General features: G+C 31.9%; 2 protein-coding genes across 2 annotated transcripts; both read right to left on the bottom strand.

The window, feature by feature from the left end:
• Positions 1–1,654: 1,654 nt before the first annotated feature.
• On the bottom strand, positions 1,655–3,726 carry LOC111893693 (rho-N domain-containing protein 1, chloroplastic). Its single transcript, XM_023889757.3, has 2 exons — positions 3,595–3,726; positions 1,655–2,911 (listed from the first exon to the last, which is right to left on the bottom strand). Exons 1-2 carry the CDS (start codon positions 3,632–3,634, stop codon positions 1,827–1,829), a joined length of 1,125 nt encoding a protein of 374 aa, XP_023745525.1. The 5' UTR covers positions 3,635–3,726; the 3' UTR covers positions 1,655–1,826.
• Positions 3,727–10,563: 6,837 nt separating this feature from the next.
• Positions 10,564–13,280, bottom strand: LOC111893710 (uncharacterized). Its single transcript, XM_023889779.3, has 5 exons — positions 13,118–13,280; positions 11,710–11,882; positions 11,422–11,605; positions 11,090–11,196; positions 10,564–11,001 (listed from the first exon to the last, which is right to left on the bottom strand). Exons 1-5 carry the CDS (start codon positions 13,187–13,189, stop codon positions 10,920–10,922), a joined length of 618 nt encoding a protein of 205 aa, XP_023745547.1. The 5' UTR covers positions 13,190–13,280; the 3' UTR covers positions 10,564–10,919.
• Positions 13,281–13,605: the final 325 nt, after the last annotated feature.

Raw genomic sequence — 13,605 nt, forward strand, 5'->3', positions numbered from 1 at the left:
ATCCTTCGAGTAAGAGACTCATCCCTGCAACGGTTAGACTCAAACGAGAGTTGATTATCCAACTCAAGATCTCACCGAAAAACCTTCTGAATCACGACAACCCCTTGCTAGACCGAGATATAAAGGTTCCCAAACCAACGTTGAGCCTACCAGTCTCGGACCTGGAACACCAGGTTCCCAAGAGTCTGAATAACAATGTTACCCAGCCTATAAACTTCTCCGCGTCGCACACTGACCAACCACTTGATCGTGTGACTCAAGATCCAAATCCTTGACCCAACGGTCTCGACCAGGTCCCACCTGTATTGCCAAAATTACAAGAGCCCCGCCCACAGGTCCCACCTATAAACTCATTGCTTGGTGTTTCAAATTATATCGTTGTGAAGTTTAAGAATGTGAAAACCTTATAAAGAAACCCTACATAATATTTCCCGATCAAAAAAAAAACTCATTTTATTATATTTTCTCCATTAAAATCATTTTATGTTTTAAACTTATCTAAACTAATACCAATTTTGTGAAGAAGTTTTGAGATGAGGTCATATTGTATATAGCCAATATTGTCAAATCATCATACCTTGTATTGATCAATAAATCGTTAAGACATTCACTTTTGCTAGGTAGTGGTAGTGGTAATCCACGCACCACGTTTAGTTGGATGTTGACATATAAATGACCATTAGGCTACAGAATGGTGAGGGAAACTCACGAATGAGGTGACTGAAATTCAAGTTTTCATGCGTAAATTGCATTCCAACCCCACCCCATATTGCTTAAATGTGACTTCTCGTGACTATGGCTACGCTAAGCTACAAGGGAAAGAGAAACAAACGATATTGTGACCGTTTTAAAATTTTGAAACAAATTTTTTAAACCCTCTAAATTATACCTATAAATACCAATAAACCCCAACACTCCAACAAACGAGCAAAAACTTCAGAATCGGAAGCATGTTTGGGAATTGACCTCGGTGTAGATAATGATGATAATGAGGGGGCGCAAGAGGTCACCCTTCGACACCTAAATGGGAATGTCCAAGGCGAAAAAGACGGCATCTTCATTGACAAGCGACAAAAGAAAAAAAAATTCGTTGAATCAGAACCAAACTCCATTCAAATGCTTTCGAAAAAACCTGATAATCATCTTTTAAAAAAAAGTTATAGTACAAAATCACATTCAAGGACTTGAAATGATAAACACGTTGTCTCATCCAGATCTTCCACTCGATCAACTCGAACTTTTTAAGAAGCTCCAACACTAGATGAAAGACAAGTATAAGGATTTTTAATTTTTAGGTTTTAATGTAATGTTTAATTTAAATATAATATTATTTTTTTATTTTATGTTTTTTTAAGTTTTTTAATGAAATTTGTATTTTCACTTTTAGTAATGTACTTTTAATTTTGTTTTAAAAATCTCGTATTTTTATTAAAATTAAGTATATAAAAAAAAATAAAAAATACAAATATTTAGAGAATATGAAGTTGTGGATATTTCCTCCATAGAGTAAGTATTAGTAGGGATGTTAGGAAGTCAATCCACTTTTTAAATAAGCACAATGTAGACCAATCCTTATAGCCTTATATTATGTTTATATCAAAAGTATGCACTCCATATGTGAAATAAACCAATTTGTACGTTTTTTAAAACACACTTTCCAATAACATATTTTCATTAGCTATCAACAATATCCCAAAAAATTTAATTGATAGTAGACAAACCCAACTAAGCACACGTACTATGAAGATGAAAATTTAAACAAGGAACAACTCAAATTCTATAGTATATGATATCATAAATCATAAACATAATAATATTATAAGCTCTCAACTACTCAACAACTCCAGTAACTCCTGTTTCTTCAGCCTGGACATCCCCTTTATACCTCTAGATTTAGCCACTGCTCTTAGCTCCACCAACTTCATGCTACTCAAATCATTATCTTCAATCACATTCACTTCTTCATTATCATCATCATCATCATCATCATCATCAATCTCATCAGCAGTATCTTCAATATCAGAAGCTTCATCATCTGAACTTTCATCAAACCCACCAATACCATATACCACCTCACTTTCAACCTCGGGCTCGGGCTCAGGCTCAGGCCCAGGCCCGGTTTCCATTTTGATTTCAGGTATCGGGTCGGGCTCATTTATGGCTTCTTCTGTCTCTTGACCCGATAAAATTGGCCTGTATTTGAACTTTGGAACTGGCGACCTTCGTTGGAAGTTTGATGCTGGTCTGAAAGACTGGATCACACTGGTTTCAGAATTCAAGTCTTTTAGGTTTTTATCTTCTGAAAATGAAGTGTTGTTATGATCAGGATTGTGGTCTAGAACAAAATCCCTATTGTTTCTGCTGTTGTTTGTGCTGTTGCTTTTTCCATGTTGAACAGAGTGTTTTCTCAAGAGCTTAAGAAGGGAATCCACGGTTTCATTCTGTTTATTGTGTCCTTGTGATTGTGAATCTTCCACCTTTTTCTCTTCCTTTTGTGCAGCTCGTTCCCGGAGTTGGGCTTGGACTTTTCTGAAAATTTCCACAATTTCTCTTTCCCTTGGTCCAGGAGTTGCAGCGGAATGGAATTTGGGGGAAGGAGATGAAGAGTTGGAAAGGAATGAGGGTCCGTTTTTTGAAGTGAAAGGTTCGGAATCTTCGAATCCATCGATTCCATCACGGTCTTCGGTGTTCCTGTTCTTGTTTCTTGAATACCCTTGTCGGTTTTGTCTTGAAAAGTCTGGATTTCTTCTTTGACCACTAGAATTTGCATTGCAAATGAAAGAGATTGTACCCCTGGAAGTATATCCGGAAGATAGAACCTTCACCTGTGGGAACTTTATATAGTCTTTACAAGAGGGACATGGTGATATTGTGGATAACCTTAAGCACCTGCCATCTGAAGCTCCATGACCTGAGGATAAACCATATAGAATATTATACATAACATATTCTTAAAGTTCAACCTATAAAGGGATTGGCTACTTGTGATTGCATTTAGTCATTTCATCGAACAGTTGGCATACAAACACGTAAGGACAGGAAGATAAATTGTCATGAGTTTTTGGTCCTTTGAGAAAATTAATAAAGTAAAATGAATGTTTAACTTCAGAAGAAGTGTTATATATTGAAAATTGATGGTCTTGAACAGCGAATTTGTTTTCAGAAAGTGTAGTTCCTACTCTCGGAAGAGGGTTTAAGAATTTCCACTAAAGCAAGCATATGATGCAAGAGAACTCTTGCTACAGACGCTTCAAATATCACTGGTTACGGTTGAACGTAAGTTCAGATAGTAATTTCATTTAGTCATTTCATCGAACAGAAGGCATACAAACACGTAATAACAGGGCACACTAAATTATATCCTAAAACCCATGATATCGTAAAATGGAATGAACAATCTCTCTGATAGACTAGAAAGAAATTTTATACAGAAAACATAAAAACTTCATGAAAAAGAGAGAATTATGCCCTAGTGAAAAGTAGAAATTACATAGAGAAAGTAGAGCGAACGACCATATACACAAATTCAGTATGTACCGGTAGAGGAGAAGTTCGGAGACAGAAGTGAAAAACGACAAGGGATAAGAAGCTTACCGGTGAGGCCATGAGAGACGAAATGAGACGCCGGCAACATTTGGTCGAGTAAAGAGGTTTTTGGGGATGTAGGTTGGGGTTTTGCACTTTAGAGGTCGGGAGGGAGAACCCTTTGGGCCTTCTGTAATAAGTCTTTTGTGGAGGGGTAAATTTGGAAATCAAGAGAATTTTTTTTATTGATATAAAAATCATTTAGGGTAAATTACATCAATGGTCCCTCGTGTATATACCAAAGGCATTATTTGTGTGGCGGTAAATTTAGTCTTTGGTTTGTTTTTTCTTGTAGGTTTAGTCCCTGACAATATGAAATGGTTGTATTACCCTTATCGATTTCTTTTTTCATTTATTTTAATAATTATCGATTATTATTTATTAATTATAATTTTTTTTCTTTCTGCTTTAACCCTAAAGAAACCACCGCCACTCACCATCAATTTCCACCACCACAACCATTGACGAACCATAAATCTGATTATTAAATATCAACATTCAAACCCCAAAACATGTATTCAGATCTGAAACTCAAACAGTTCACAAATCGAGAACCCATTCAGATATTTATTTAGATCTGAAATTGAAACCCATGTTGGTTGAAGATCATTCTTATGAAGCTTTTGTAGGTTTTGTTGTTTTAAACGAGGAAAATCATGAAGGCGATGGATCTAGAAATATTATGGCTAAAAAGTTTTATATCATTTCTTCCTCCTTTTCTTTTAATTGCTTTCTTGATTTGGCATTTCAGTTTGAGAATGGAGAAGAAGCTATCTCTGCAGATGATATTGAGGATCCTTATTTCATGGATAATTTTCTAGAACTCAAGTATGGAGAACTCAAACCCAACAGTCAACACCAATCTCCACAATACTCGGACGCATATCTAAGGGTGGTGGTTTTGTTACCAAATAGAGAGCAAAGTATATATATATATATATATATATATATATATATATATATATATATATATATATATATATATATATGTGTGTGTGTGTGTGTGTGTGTGTGTGTGTGGAGTGGTTCAAATGAGAACCAAAAAAGGTTAAGAACCCTAAGAACCCTCATTTTCTTAGTAAACATATATTATGACTAATATTAAATATGTTAAAATCCTGATTTTTTTCTTATTGGTAAAAAAAAGGGCAAAATCGTAATTTTTACAGTCTAATATATTTATTCATACATTCATTTATATTTTAACACAAAAATTATACGAAATACCACTTTATATAGTCCATTTACAGTTTAATACACGTAATTCACAGCTTAATACAATTCATTTTACACTAATTTACAATTTTAGAGAAGCCAAACTCAAACTCTACCACTACCAATACCATCACAGACCGCCACCAACCACCTATGTCAGCGTCTCGACCATATTTCTATCCAAATACAGATCTGTATATAAAGTCAAACATTTACAACTTAAATATTACATTCACAATTTAATAAACTTATTAATTCACTCGTTTTGAATTTAATACAAAACAATTATAAAAACTAATGCATATTTACATATGTATACAGATACAAAATAACTATAGTCAGAAGACAAATAATACAAAAATTCATATATCAATAATTCATATTTTAACACAAAATTTACAAAAAATTCACACCAAATGCAGTCAATTCACAATTTAATACAGTTAATTCCCATTTAATACATAAAATACAATTTAATATAATAAATTAATAATTTAATACACATAATTCTATATTTTTAACTTAAAACTTACATTTAAACTTTTAGGTTTAGAGACTAGTGCTTATTTCAAAGTTTAATTTACATAATATTCATAGTTTAAATTATATATAATTTATTTAAATTAAAGAAAATCATATATGTGTATAATGCTTCGTTCTTCTCAAAGAAGCAAATAGAATATTCATAAAAAATTCACAGGTTAATGCAATCGATTCACATTTTAATACATAAAATTCACAGCTTAATACAATAAATTCACAATTTAATACCTAAAAATTATATATTCACAACCATATTTTCAACTAAAACTTATATTTATACGTTCATATCCAGAGACATTTATATGTATTAAACTGTGAATTTAATGTATTAAGTTGTGAATAAAATTCATAGCTTAATACATAAAATTCAAAGTTTATTACAATACATTCATAAATCATTTACAAGTATAATATCATATTTTAGTGTACCAAACAGCCCATTCACAGTTTAATACATGTACAAATTATCTTACATTTCAAAAACCAACATCAAAAGAAAAACATATACATGAATCATAAAAGAGGATAACTTATTTGAAATCAACGAAGAAGATGAGTAAGAAATATAAATATATCCCTACTCTACCACCACCACCACCATCAATACCACCAACTACCACATGTCACCATCAATCATCGCCACCGTCAACCACCGATATAAACAACGCCAACATCCTTCCCTCAAAAACCAAATCTGGATAAAAAATCATAATTCACAATTTAGTTCAACATTTCAAACACTAAATCACAACTTAATTCAATATTGCAGACACTAATTCACAACTTAGTGCATCAGAAAAATACACATTCACAACTTAATAACTTACATATTCATAAATTAATACATTAAAAACGCATATTCATAGTTTAATAACTTTCTGAATTTGGTTGAGACATTTCAAACACTTTGTGTGCACCACACACATCAGATGCATAATCACCATAAAACACCAAATCAGATATATAAGATGATATTATATTAACAATTTATACACTCATTCATAGCTTAATTTACCATATTCACTGTTTAAACTCTAAAAAAACTTCATTGTAGCATTCACAACTTAATAAATTACCTAATTCCATTGAGGCATTTCATCAAGCACTTTGTGTGCTTCTTTTTTTGCAGAACTTTCTTATGTAAACATCATCACCGGAGACCAGATCTGATACGGTGATGGAATCGACATTGGCCATCGTGAAATACCATTCATACAAACACCTTATCTAACCTGAAAATAGATAAACACATCAGATCTGATTAAAATCAGGTGGTGTTTGACTAAGTATCAGAGAAAAATAGAAGAATGTGAGTTGTAGAGAAGGGGAATGTGGTCAAAAAACAGACCTGGTAAGGATGAGACTGAGATTTCTCATATGATGGAAATACCAGAGAAAAAACAAGTGTTCTGGAACAAAAAACAGGTATATTAACATCTGAACATGCACTAAATACATCAGACATGACCAGATCTGAGAAATCAGTGCATATTTGGTTAGATCCGAGAATTTGATGGCGACTGGTGATTTTTCCGGACAATCTGAGGTGAGGAAGCTCGCCGAAAAACAAAAAGCTTTATGAAATCGCTCTAAATTTCATATCTGATCAAATCTATGCAAATCTGACCAGGTCTACACATATATTGTATGATAGAGGTTGGTGGCGGTCATCATCAGTGGTGAAAAGAGGTTGTGGTTATGAGCAACGATGGAGGAAGAGGTCAGATCTGGAGGTGACGGTGGTCGTTGATGGCAGATCTGGAGGCTTCCGGTGAAAATCCGACCAGATCTAAATAGATATGTTGAGTTGATAACTCTGGTAGTTCATGATCTAGAGGCATGAAATCAGATCTGAATAGATATGTTAAATGATACATAGTAAACCTTCTATTTCGTGAGAATTACAACTTATGCCATTCCGTGTTTTGACAAGAATTTCCCTTAATTAGTTGGTTCTTAGGTTCTTAATCTTTTTTGGTTCTCATTTGAACATTTACCTATATATATATATATATATATATATATATATATATATATATATATATATATATATATATATATATATATATATATATATAAGGGTGGTTAAGTCCATGGTTTTAAGAACCGCCGGAAAGAAGAATGAGGGATAACAAATTTGTTGTTGTTACAAGCAACGCTAGGGTTTTCAAGTGCTGATGACAACCCTAGGGTTTCAGGCGAAGATCAATGGAGATCAAAGAGAAAAACCAAAGATGGTGAAGCTATTTCCCGACGGTGGTCCACATTTCCAGTGGTGATGTTATTCCCGACGTGAACATATGAAAGGAAAATAGGTGGTGGTTAATGGCGACAATCTAGAGGGTTTTCGGTGGTGGTTTTATCTATGGTTGCCGGATTTTGATTTCAGGGGAGGTGAGGGACGATGAAAAGTTAGGAGTGAAAAGTTAGGGTAATTTAGGTACATAAGATGGGGGCGATAAATTTAATTGTTTAAAAATTATTAATAAATGTGAATAAATGGTTGAAATTTATTTATTGTTTTTACTATAAATACGAAAAATGACAATATAGTCATTTTATGTTAGGCAAAGGATGAATTACATAGATTTAAACTAACTAGGAATGAAGCGTGCAAGTTTAAAACAAATAAATGACGATATGAGTTAATTTTTGAAAATAGAGGCTAAACGTACATTTTGACACATGATGAACGATTCGTGTAATTTACAACCACTACACTATATAATAATCAAGTTATTATATAATTTATCCTTAGAGCTAGATATTTCTTTCTAATTATTATTTGAATTCTTAACATTTTAGCTAAATGACACATATCTAATTACTTCGGATATGGCTAGGCCTGTATATTTATCAAGTTACTAGGTAATAACTTGTGTACTACACGGTTGACAAAAGTAAAACAACATTGAAAGTTTAAAAGAGGCATTGCTAAACAGATGGATTAGTAGTATCTTTTGAAGTAGTTGTAGAAAGATGATAGCCTTCTATTTTCATAAACTTCATATTTTACAGCAAAAATACCAAAAAAAAAAGTGTATTTGATGAAGGAATATTGAACATGTTTTAAAGAATTCATATTGTTTTAATAAGCAAATAGTGGTAGAACACACGTGTACAACCTAAGTGGTAGTTCATCTGCTTGTGGTAGTTCACATCGCTTTAGAAATTCACACGACGATCAATTTCATTGCAACAATTAGTTTCCTTTCGAATGGAGGGTGGTGAACAATTACTTTTCGTCGATTAGTATTCTTTTGGAAACATGTAATATGGCAAAATATCAACCATCCGATTTAAAGCAATCAAAGGCAAGATGTAAGAAATGGAGTGTGTGAGTGTTGAATGGGTAGTATTTGTTAGAAGTTTCAATTTAATATTAATATTTTTTATGAAAATACTCTATCATTTTTAGTTAAGTGTGTGTGATTTTATACCGGTGATATTGTCATATTTATACATATTTTAAGCAATATTTAAGTATATTTTTATTAATATTTTGGTTATTTACCTGGAATAATAATACTTATAAGGTTAAATTGTATTTATTGTTTTATTAATGGTATTGTCATTTTTAAATAAAGATCAATTCAAGTGTTGTCAAAGAAAATATATTAAGTTATATATTTAAGAATTGCATAACTTTGTACACTATAAAATTTATATGAAATAAAATCGTTTTATGTTTTAAAAATTGCATAATTTTGTATACTATAAAATTGCATAACTTTGTATACTTGAAAAAAGAAATCCATTTACTATATTATCAAGACGGTGGATTCCTACAAATAAAAAATTTAAAATTTCATTTGATGCCATATTATGTTGTAAAATAAAAACAATTTAATCTTATTGAAATTTTATATCATATAATTTATAATTTTTCAATGCCCGAATGTTGTCTTATTAATGTTCATTTGTTTACTTATTAATGCTCAACTGTAGTTACTAGGTAAACTTCACAGAAGTTACTAAGTGGTACGAATTCTAACTTCATTTTTATTATTCAAAACCCTAAAATTATGATGTTTTTTTGGGATTTGATATAATCTATAATATGGAAATTCAACGGATTTTAAAGACCAAGGTCATATTTGGTAGTTCATTTTTAAAGTTTCTAGCAGAAAAAAAAAACTTAGGAGGAGTGAGAAGATGTCGCATAACAATAAATGGACTATTTTATTAGAATAGGGGATTAGAGCCGAATTTCAGTTTGAGCCTTTTAAATTGAATTTATCATGTGTAAATAAATATAAGTAAACAAAGAGTTCAATTTTGAGCTTTCCAAATTGAATTATATCTCGTCAAAGTTTGAATACAAGAAAAAACCTCAAACATATAAGATGAGCTAGGTTCAAGCATATGAGTGTTCAAGTAGAATTCTTACCGAAATTTTTCGAATTATGTGTAATATGTAAGTGCTAACACATATGTATAAGGGTGGGTCGGCAAATGATTGTGTTTTATCGTGTTATTCAAGTTCATAAACTATATAGATCTCATTAAAATTGAACATAATGACCTCTAAAATGAGCTCGAATCAAGTTCCAGAATCGGCTATGGTTTCTATTTTGATTTATATTTTCTGAGCACTAAAATCTTTCTCGAGCCGATATCATGAAGGCTCATCAAAATCAAACTCCTATAGCTAGAAAATATCAGTCAAAAATCATAGTACTATCGATAAAGACAAGCTCCGTTCGAAAACTTGAATAGCTCAAAAATATTTATAAAAAATTAAAACACTATTCCATAGACCAAAATTCATTCAAATTCAATGTAAAGAAGAATAACAAATACATATAAGTGATATAACTTAATAATTATGATAAAAACCGAGCCTAATCCTAAAATTCTTGAAATGGACTTGTTATATGTAGCATCGCGTTTCTTGTATAAGTGTGAGCCGAGTTCAAACTCAAATAACTCACTACTAAAAACTGAACATAATAAGGGTTTCTTTGGACAATTTGATCTTTTTAACAAAGAGATTGGCAAATGGAATTCAATTCTTTCTCCCTAGTAATGATAAATTTATCTTCTGATGTTAATTTTAAAAACATATGTCAACCAAATTTAGTTCAGTCAATTTGTCAAACAAACACATCACAAAGCGGAATCTCACATTCCAATTCCTTGGCATTACCAAACACGCAGTTAATTCCTTTAAACATCGATTTCGATGGAATTCATTTCCATTGATTTGCCAACCAAACGCATCATCAAAGGAACCTTCCATTCCATTTCCAACTCCTTCATATTCCGCCAAAATCCACAAAACAAAGGAGCCCTTAGGCCTTAGTGAACAATGCTATATAAAGATTAAACAGGTATGAAAAAAACATGATACAGTAACAGAAAATGTTTGAGACAAATCAAAAAGTATAAAGAACATCAAATGATTCATGAGAATACACCATCTTCTCACAAAAGATGTTTCTCTTGACTTGAAGATCATTAGATTCGGTCAAATCTGAACTATTTTTTTTTTTATTGACACTTCTTGTTCTTGAAGAAAACATATTAAAATTTGGCGCAAACAGAGTACATACAAACCAATTTGCAAATTCTTCCTAAGCTTTGTGGTTTTTAGCCATTTCATCAACATCCAATTCCACTTCCAATACAGGCAAATCCTTCTGCATGCTGAATTGACTGCCCAATTTAACCACATCATTTTCAAGTTTTTAAAGTATGCAAAATACAAATATTATTTTTTATTTACTTCCAAAAAAAAAAATACCTGTTCTGAATTGGACCATGATCCACTGCTGTTCTCAGGCAATATAACACTCTCCCTATTATGTCGTTCATCGACACAGGCCCAAATAACCGACTATCTTTCGCTTCCTGAAAAAGTTTATAAAAAAATATATATTATATAATTGCATCTCTAATGAAGCCAAATGGGTTAATCAGCTTAAAATTGATGAATATTGTTAGAAGTTATGAACATTGTGAAAACTGTTTGTTTATACAGACATCGTTACCCATTCAGTAATTTATAATCACAGAGGAGTTAACGGGGTAAAAAAAAATTAAAAAATTAAAAAAAAAAAAAAATGAGAATGATACCTTGGGCTTTAAATTCTCATTGTCAGCCAAGACCCAGCATTGATCTTTCTCAAGTACAAAAGGTTCTTCTTTTTCATCTTTTGAAACCATTTCATAGCCTTCAGTGGCAGCCAATCTTCTAACCAGATAACCATCTGATTTTTCAGGGTCCTTCATCACCACCACATCCCCAACAAAAACACGCCTAACACCACACCATATAAATAAAACTTTATATATTTTATACAACAAAATTAATAAATAAATGTTGGTTTGATTTTTATTTTGATTTTGATTTTGTGAGATTACTGTGGATCTGCAGCTGGTAATTTCCTGACAAGAAGTGTTCCCCCTTCGGGTGCTATTGTTGGAGCCATCTCCTCTCCCTTGTTCCAATGCAAAAATGTCAATTTTCCTTGAAAAAATGTTTTCCAAACTGTGTCCCCTACTTCTGTATTAGAGATTTTACCATGTTTGTAGCTCTGCAATAAAGACTGTCATTCAGTAATATGTTTTTTTTTTTTTTTACCTTTTAGTAGAAACTACAAATGTTATTATCAAATTCACTGTATTTTACTTTTTTCAAAGAGAGGAATAAAGCTGAAAGTAAAAAAGGTAAATATCGTACAAAAAACACAAGCTGATTAAAAAAAAACTAGGACCTAATGCTACCTTTGTTACCATCCAGGTGCCTAAAACAAACAATAATTACCTTATTACCCACTATAATTGCAATTTGCTTGAATCCAAACTAACTGAATAATATTCTTTCCTATGAAGTTGCCACTTTTTGTTCTTCCTGATTACTATATACTGCCTTTTTTTATATCCTTGCAGTGCCAGTGAGTATATTTTATACTACCAATATATAACATTACTAAAAAAGACATGAAGCATTACGTTTAAGTATCACATGTGGTGTTATAGTTACTTTCCAGATTGTAGTAGTGTTTGTTTCCCTAGGTCTTCTAGATGTCACAAATACTTCAAACTACATTCTATAAATGACAAAAAAAAAAAAGGAATGAAAAAGTAGATACATTGTAACTTTGAGAATCAAAAATGGAAGAGTATATATATTTTTGGGGAGCATGAGCTTCATGAGCATGTCTTATAGCTACAATTACTACATAAGAAGCACTGCAAATGGAAAAAGCTTAATTTACCAACAAGCCCCACCATCAATTTTGAAAATGATAGGTACTAAGTTTAACATCAACAAGTCTAAAAAAGCTCTATTTTGGAAGACATTAATTTCTGTATTTGAAAGTTGTGGACTTGTGGTTTCCAAACTACTTACCATGAGATCATGAACTGAATTGAAAACTTATTACAAACTAAATATACATTCAGTGAGAACTTCAGCTAGCATGATGATCAGTAGAAAGTATAGTGAATAAAAACATGAAGCGATAATGCAGCGTTTGAGAAATGAAATGCACACTCTATCAGGTCAATCATTTCCCGTGTGAAGCTATTTGCATATATACATTATACACTGATTGGAATAAACCGAGTAAACCCTTAGAACTTAATACACATTAACTCGTTCGTTAATCCGATTTAGCTTAGTAAAAACTTTGATATAAGCCAACTTAATCGTTCGAAAACATTCACGAAAAAACCAATCTCTTTATCCTTTCAATAACCTAGCCAAAAGGGAGCATAACCCATGAAGATCTAAATCAAAGATAAAGTAAGAGTATGAAAGGGGGACCTTGTAGCTCAGAGCAACGGAGTACTCGAAACGACGGACGAGGTACCTCAACCAGGTTGTGTTGGAAACCATGGCCGCCTTGTGCAGATCGTCGGTGAGGTGGAGGTGCTGCGAGGGGTTGTTTGTGATTTTGTATTACCTTTTCCTGTTCATCTTTAAACCCTTGCGAAAATTAAATGTTTTAGGAATTTAGGGTGTTTTTCAAAACAATAAATATTTGTTGGATTTTTGAAAAGTTAATAAATTAAAGAAAATATTTGTTGATTTTAAAATTATTTTTTAATACATTTCAAAAACCATTTTCAACCTGACTTTTTAAAAATTTTTGACTTTTTGATTTCATTTCACCAGAATGTCATTAGTTTAACTTATCCAACTAACCTTTTCTTTTATCATTTTATATGTATAAACTAAGTCAAAAGCTTTTTAAAAAACAACTTATTGGTTTTTGTCACAACAAAATTCAATCAAAACACTTTAAAAAAGAA

This window comes from Lactuca sativa, chromosome 8 (assembly GCF_002870075.4).
Source record: "Lactuca sativa cultivar Salinas chromosome 8, Lsat_Salinas_v11, whole genome shotgun sequence".
NCBI lineage: Eukaryota > Viridiplantae > Streptophyta > Magnoliopsida > Asterales > Asteraceae > Lactuca > Lactuca sativa.